Below are 7,332 nucleotides of genomic sequence, written 5' to 3'. Positions count from 1 at the left end.
TATATTAAGAAGATTTGCATAAATAAAGATCATATTATATTGAAGATATTGAAGATATTAAATTGAAGACCGGAAGATATTGAAGATCATGCAATATATTTTGTACATAGCAAGTCTCATATAAATTAGGAGTAGAATTTATAATATTTTATTTTCTCTTAATTTTTCTTTTATTTCTTTATATTTTATATCTTTGTAAATCAAGTAATGTAATTACATATATATATATATATGTGAATATAATTCTAAGTCTAACCAAGTTGGAAAGACAAGTAAACAAGAGGTGTGTCCATTTCTATGACCTAGTTACCAATGGTGGTCTGAATCATTACATGGTGTTTCAAGTTCAGGTCGTGGAATCAAATTCAATGGAGAAACAATTTCTTCTGCTACTAGTTTCCCTCGAGTAATACTAACAGCATCTTCCTTCGATACTCATCTCTGGTATCGTATTGGTCAGGTAATTAACTCATCAAATGCTACTTAATCATTAATCATGAAACCACAATCAAACAAATTCTACTCGAAAATGAAAAATATAATGGGTTTTTGATACTTCGTGAAATTAGGCCATCGGAATAGAAGCCAGAGCTGTATTCAATGCAGGACAAGCATCAGGAATGACATTTTGGGCACCAAATATAAACATATACAGAGACCCAAGATGGGGAAGAGGGCAAGAAACACCTGGTGAAGATCCAATGGTTACTAGTAAATACGCAGTTTCTTATGTCAGAGGAATTCAGGGTGATTCTTTTGAAGGTGGAAAACTTAAGGGAGATCATCTTCAAGCTTCAGCTTGTTGTAAGCATTTCACTGCTTATGATTTAGATAATTGGAATGGTACTAATCGTTTCGTCTTCAATGCTCAAGTAAGTAAATCCTCTGTTTGCTCAGTCTATCCATTCGAAAATTCACATTATTATCTTTGAATTAATAACTGTAGAGGTGTTGTGAATGTTGATTTAGGTGTCTTTACAAGATTTAGCAGATACTTATCAACCACCATTCAAAAGCTGTATTGAAGAAGGCAAAGCGAGTGGAATAATGTGTGCTTACAATCGTGTAATGGAATTCCAAGCTGCGCAGATTTTGATCTCTTATCTAAAACAGCAAGAGGAGCTTGGGGTTTTAATGGGTACGATAGTTTTAAGATTGGAGTTAACTTTAATATCTATTACATTTGAAGAGTGTTCAGTGATTTTTCTACTTTTTTTGTGGTCAGATACATCACATCAGATTGTGATGCAGTGTCTATCATCTATGATGATCAAGGATATGCCAAAACACCAGAAGATGCAGTCCGTGATGTCCTTAAAGCTGGTCTGTATGGGACAAACCTTTTTTCATTGTCTGAAAATGTTTTCTTGGTACTAGTAATGTGGACTAGACAGATTAGTGAGCCTTCCCTAGATAATCGTGTCTGAATTTTGCAGGGATGGATGTGAATTGCGGGTCTTACTTGCAAAAGCACACAAGATCAGCTGTTCAACAGAAAATTCTGGGAGAAAGTGACATAGACAGAGCTTCATCTAACCTCTTCACAACTAGAATGAGGTTAGGACTCTTCAACGGCGACCCAATTCAACAGCCATACGGTGATATCAGTCCTAAACAGGTGTGCTCTCCAGACCATCAGGGTCTAGCCTTAGGAGCTGCTCGCAGCGGTATTGTCCTCTTAAAGAACTTAGCCAACCGTCTCCCATTGTCCAAAGCTACCACTAAAACACTTGCTGTCATTGGCCCAAATGCTAACACCACGAAAACACTTCTAGGGAATTATTTTGGACCTCCATGTAAATCCATTACACCATTAGAAGCATTCACAAGCTATGTTAGGGATACATCTTACTCCCCGGGATGCGATTCTGTTGCGTGTAATTCTTCCGTTTCGTTTGAGGAAGCTGTAAAACTGGCAACATTGATAGATACGGTTATATTGATTATGGGTTTGGATCAACACAAGAAAGAGAGTTACACGATCGAGTTGATTTAGTACTTCCAGGGAAACAGCAAAATCTCATTACAACTGTGGCTGCAAAGAAACCCGTTGTCTTAGTGATTCTTAGTGGAGGGCGGTTGATATTTCTTTTGCTAAGCATGATGGTAATATCGAGAGTATCATATGGGCTGGTTATCCTTGAGAAGCAGGAGGAATCGCATTAGCCGAGATTATTTTTGGTGATCATAACCCAGGTAAAGTTTATTTTGGCAACCGTTTTCTCCGTTTGTGGGCAGATAACTGACCGAGCTTTATGACATTCTTCATGCAGGAGGGAGATTACCCATGACTTGGTAGCCACAAGATCTCATCAAAATTCCCATGACAGATATGAGAATGCGACCTAACCCAACATCCGGGTATCCAGGACATACTTACCGATTCTACACTGGCGAAGATGTGTTCAAATTTGGCTATGGGCTAAGCTATTCGAAGTATGTTTATGAGTTTTTTGATGTTAAACAAAACAAACTCTACTTAAACCGATTTAGCAATATGCACATAGCACCAGACAAGCAGGCTGTGGGGCGATATTTATCAGTGTCTGAGATAGGAACTGAAATCTGTGATAACTTAAAGTTTTCTGCAACGGTTGGAGTAAAAAACGTTGGGGAAATGAAGGGCAGACATCCGGTGTTGCTTTTTGTAAAGCAATCCAAGAATCAGCATGGGACTCCAACGAAACAGTTGATTGGTTTCCAAAGTATTGAACTGAATGCAGGAGAAAGATATGAAGTTGAATTTATTTTGAGCCCTTGTGAGCACCTTAGCCGAGCTAACGAAGATGGTTTAATGGTGATAGAAGAAAGCTCTTATATTTTGGTGGTTTGTGACATGAAGTACAAGATTTCTACCATCCTTTGAATCGCACACGCGGTTTAGTGAAGTAGATTATAATTGAATTAATGTTTTGGTCAGTTTCAGATAAACCATAAAATGACTTGAAAGTTGAAACCAAGAAAATTTCTAATCCACTCTGCGCGCAGATGAATTTATAACTATTTTTATCGACAATTCACAAGTAATTAATACATTTCTAATATACTAGTACTCAATAAGAGAAGCCTTAATTGCTCGAACCACATTTCCCTGTATTCACCCCTATCCTTAATTGGGATCTTGGATTACATATCAATGGGGAGCGTACATGGAAGATATGATGTGAATCAAAGTGCTGAAGTGGAAACATCGGTACTGCCTGACCGTTCGAAAGAAAACTCATCATTGTCATCGTTCAACTTAATATCTTCAACCTCTCTCGCTACTTCGGCCATCTCTGGCCATTTCTCTGGGGCTTTGTCGCAACATTTTAATGCAAGTTGTAGTAATCTAACCATACCTTGACCAGCATTTCTTTGCGTCAACATTTCCATATCAAAAATTTCACAAGTCCATTCTTCTCTAACTGCTCTATATGCCCAGCTGCAAAGATCAACACCGTCATTGCTTCCCTGAGGAGCTGTATACGTGCATATTTGACCTGTTAAGAGATCTAAAAGAAGACAGCCGTAACTCCATACATCAGACTTCTTGGTAATTTTTCTGCGGTTTTGGTATTCCGGAGATTTGTATGATATCATTCTTTGAGCTGCAACTGCGAAAGCGATCAATGATGTTAACCCATAATCAGAAACTAGAACTGTGTCATTCTCGTCCAGTAGAATGTTTGAAGATTTTAGGTTTCCGTGAGGAATGAGTCGAATGACGGCTTGAGATGCTTTTGTATTTTGGTGCAGAAACTCCCAGGGGTTAGTCCACGAGTGAGTTTGGGGGAGTTTAATGTATTTTGAATCTTGGGGATTTTGAGGGAGTGTAAGAGAGTGTGGGGAGTTTGAGAGAGTTTGGTGTTTTGAGTGTGGGGAGTTTGACAGACTCTCCAGAAATCTCTACTTTTTTGAGAGATTTGGAGTGAGGAAAAAATACACTATAAACTCCCTAGAACTCCCCCAAAAACACCAACTCCCTAGCATTCTAATTTTAACGACTAACAGGGAGTTTGAGAGTTTCTTTCAAACTCCCCCACGACTAACAGGGTTTTCTAGGGAGTTCGGGAGACTCTTCTAAACTCTTCCACGACTAACAGAGATTTCGAGAGACTCCTTTGAACTCCCCCACGACTAACAGGAAAAAACCAAACTACACCCAACTCCCCCAACTCTCCTGAGGACTAACACCCTATCCATTGCTTTAGCTACCCCATGAGCAACTAATAACCTTGAATTCCATTTGAAAGGAATCCGGTTATTCCCTCTTCCACCTATTCAACCATTTAGTGGCTAATCAGTACTTCAATCTGTATTTGTTGATGTATTTTTTTGAAACCCTAAGAAGAAATCATTTTCAAGAAAGGAAGAGAAAATGTTAACATGGATGCGGTTATACAAGTTCCCTTTCGGAATGAATTTGTACAGCAACAGCTTCTCATCTTTCGAATAGTAATATGCAAGAAGTGGTAACAAATTTCTGTGCTTGAGGCCGGAAATCAACTTCATTTGTGTTGCAAATTCTTCACTACTTAAGGGTTTCAACTCTGTCAACCTCTTAACTACAACCGTCAGTCCGTTATCAAGGGTGGCCTTAAATGAATTCCCATAATTTCCTTTCCCCAATCCTTCTGCTGAAGCTTTCAAAAGATCATTAAGTTCGAAAATAACTCCTCCGCTTTCCATAAATTTGAGTTTCTTCTCTTTCTCTTCAGCTGGAACAGCTTCTGCATCCACTTTCTTGTTCTTGTTCTTCCCTTGGAATTCTTTTCCAATCTTCTTCTTATTGATGCAAACACAAGCGAGCGAAAGTAGAACAAAAAACGCAAGAATATCAACTATTACAAAGATTGTGATCCAAAGAGACCCTGCGATGAGCTTCAACTTAGATTTTTACACGAAGTTGGCAATGGAGTACCACACAAAAAAGGATTATTTTAGTTGTAAGAAATCTTACAACTCCTCTGAAATTTTATCTGCCGCAAAGGAAATCTTCACCTATTTCCAATCTTGTAATGGTAATTCTTTCTCTACCGTTTCCACCTTCTTGCCTTCGTAATTTCTTTTATGAGTTCTCCCGGTTATCGTCGCTTGAAAATCTTCCTCAGAAATTGATACTTTAGTTATGTTATTACACTGTATATCTCCGCCTCTTTCTTGAATTAGTATGACTCTTGTTGTCTTCATGGATCCCTTATGAATTTCAGATCTATTAACAAGAATTAACATCCAGAGCTGTTTCTAGCGCCAAAAATGTAGTTGTAAGAAATCTTACAACTACACTTCACTATAACTGATTCAATCCCTAGGTGATCATTTTGAATTCTTGTTTTATTAACTAAAGATCAAGAATGTTTACAAGAATGATTCAAGTATTACAACAATTCTACTTGAAACCTAAGCTCACTTTCTCTCTCTTCCTATTTCATTTCCAAGACTTGTCATAGAATCCTCTCAGATACAATGACTCTCTCATTTATATAGGATTTTACATAGTGGATGACAGCTAAGAATCCCATTATTTTCGGGATCACTATACGACATATTCGCTCATATACAATCGCTCATCTTCGCATAGCGTACCTTCTCGCACAGTTCTTCACAATTTACTCGTGACTTTGCTGACATCATCTGGTGCGTCATCTCAACTTTGCTGTGTGTGATGCCCTTAACTTAGGTTGTATTCTTTACTTCGCATAGTTATAAATGGGTGCGATATTTAACTCCTACATTTTTCTCTTCTCATGTCGCTTATTCTTCAGAGTGAGCGATATGAGAAATTCTCCTCTTGAAAATCGTACATGCCTATCTTTTTCCATTATACTTTGTCGACAGTTATCCGGGTTTCAAGTTCCTCTCTACACGTGTCGATTTTCTTCCCTTTTACCGGCTTGAACCGTCTTCAACCGGTTACTTCTTTTCATCTATTTAAGGGTTTTTTCACAATAATCTCTTCCTTCTTCATCATTTATCTTCTCTCTCTTGTTGCTATTCATCTTCATCTTTTTTTTCATTTCCGCTGTTGTCACTGGTTTCTTCTGCTATTGTTCTTCCACCATGAACTCTGAACCAAAGTTTGTTTCCTTTCTTCATGATGACTATTGATTTTAACCATTCTTTAAATTTTTTTTTTTTTTTATGATCTAATTCCCATACTGTCGCAGGAAAAGCTCTTCCATTAGCGCTCTTCGAATCATGCAAAAACCCAAGTCTTCTTCAAGTGAAAATAAGGAATCGCAGAAGAAGAAACCGAGCATTGATAATGAATCTCAAAATAAGGAATCTCACAAGAGGAAGGCTTCTCATAATAAAGAAGTAAGGAACACCCAATTATCTTAAAACAATATTGTTTCCTCTATTACTTATCTTCTTTATTTTCGCAGGCTTCCGACTCTGAGATGGTTGATGGTAAGAAGCAGAAAGTTAAAAAGTCTTTCAAACCCATACCATTCTCTTCAAATATTTCTATTCTAGATTTTAGCGCTACAGATGTTGTTCCTGTATCCACAGTTCAGCCTTCACATACTAGTCCTCCTATCACTCTGATAATAAGTCAAACTCTTGAAAAAGATGTTTCTGTCACCCATATATCTCCCCAGGTTTCTGAGAAGAATGTTCCTGCTACTCCTCCACCAACAAATCCTCTTATGGATGAGAATGCCTATGTTACTTATGACGAACTTTTTAAAGAATCTCATGTGAATAAGGAGTTTTCTCTTAGCCAAGTAATAAAAAGCACTCCTCATGTTGCCTCTGCGACTCTATCGCATGCAAATCAAGTTTTCTCTTCACCCATTAAATCTAGCTCTCAAACGAACCTTTCTCAAAAGAAATCCCCCATTCCAACAGATTTTACTACTCCTTCTTCTGTTTCCTTACTAAATTCTTTTCCTTTGAATAAGAAAGCTTTGGATAGTGTAAAACTTGATGATCAAACTCTATCCGGTGTCATCAACTCTGCCTAATCTTTAACTGATGATCCTTGCAATCTTCGCTCCTGCTCCGCCTTAAGAAAGCTTCTATGTGAATTTCCCGTTGATAAAGCTTCAAGGGATGAGGTCCTTTCTCAAATTGACCCGAGTTTCCATGTTGCTCTAGATGTTCTGGTAATTATCCTTCGCACCTTAACTTTATCTTCTTTAATGATACTTCCAAGTCATACTAACCTCATCTTTTCCTTTTTAGGATTCTCATCGTCGTGTGATGCTTGCTGAAAAGCATTTTGAATCTAGCTGTTCTCAGTTGGAACTTTCGCAGAAAAATGTTTCTTTGGAGAAGGAAATACAAAGGCTGAGAGGAGAACTCCAAATTTCAAATTTTGAAGCTGAAAATCTTCGTAGAGAAAAT

The 7,332-nt window shown here is 37.8% G+C and overlaps 1 protein-coding gene and 1 pseudogene across 1 annotated transcript; one reads left to right on the top strand and one right to left on the bottom strand.

Moving 5' to 3' along the window:
- The first annotated feature begins 301 nt into the window (after positions 1 to 301).
- LOC113332068 lies at positions 302 to 2,976 on the top strand (annotated as a pseudogene).
- Positions 2,977 to 3,168: 192 nt separating this feature from the next.
- On the bottom strand, positions 3,169 to 5,909 carry LOC113332117 (probable leucine-rich repeat receptor-like protein kinase At5g05160). The gene is made up of 4 exons (XM_026578793.1): positions 5,873 to 5,909; positions 4,369 to 4,853; positions 4,217 to 4,259; positions 3,169 to 3,596 (listed from the first exon to the last, which is right to left on the bottom strand). Exons 1-4 carry the CDS (start codon positions 5,907 to 5,909, stop codon positions 3,169 to 3,171), a joined length of 993 nt encoding a protein of 330 aa, XP_026434578.1.
- Positions 5,910 to 7,332: the final 1,423 nt, after the last annotated feature.

This window comes from Papaver somniferum, unplaced genomic scaffold (assembly GCF_003573695.1).
Source record: "Papaver somniferum cultivar HN1 unplaced genomic scaffold, ASM357369v1 unplaced-scaffold_128, whole genome shotgun sequence".
Classification (NCBI taxonomy): Eukaryota; Viridiplantae; Streptophyta; class Magnoliopsida; order Ranunculales; family Papaveraceae; genus Papaver; species Papaver somniferum.
Note: the sequence above shows the minus strand (reverse complement) of the source record. Positions and strands in the feature narration are given on the sequence as shown.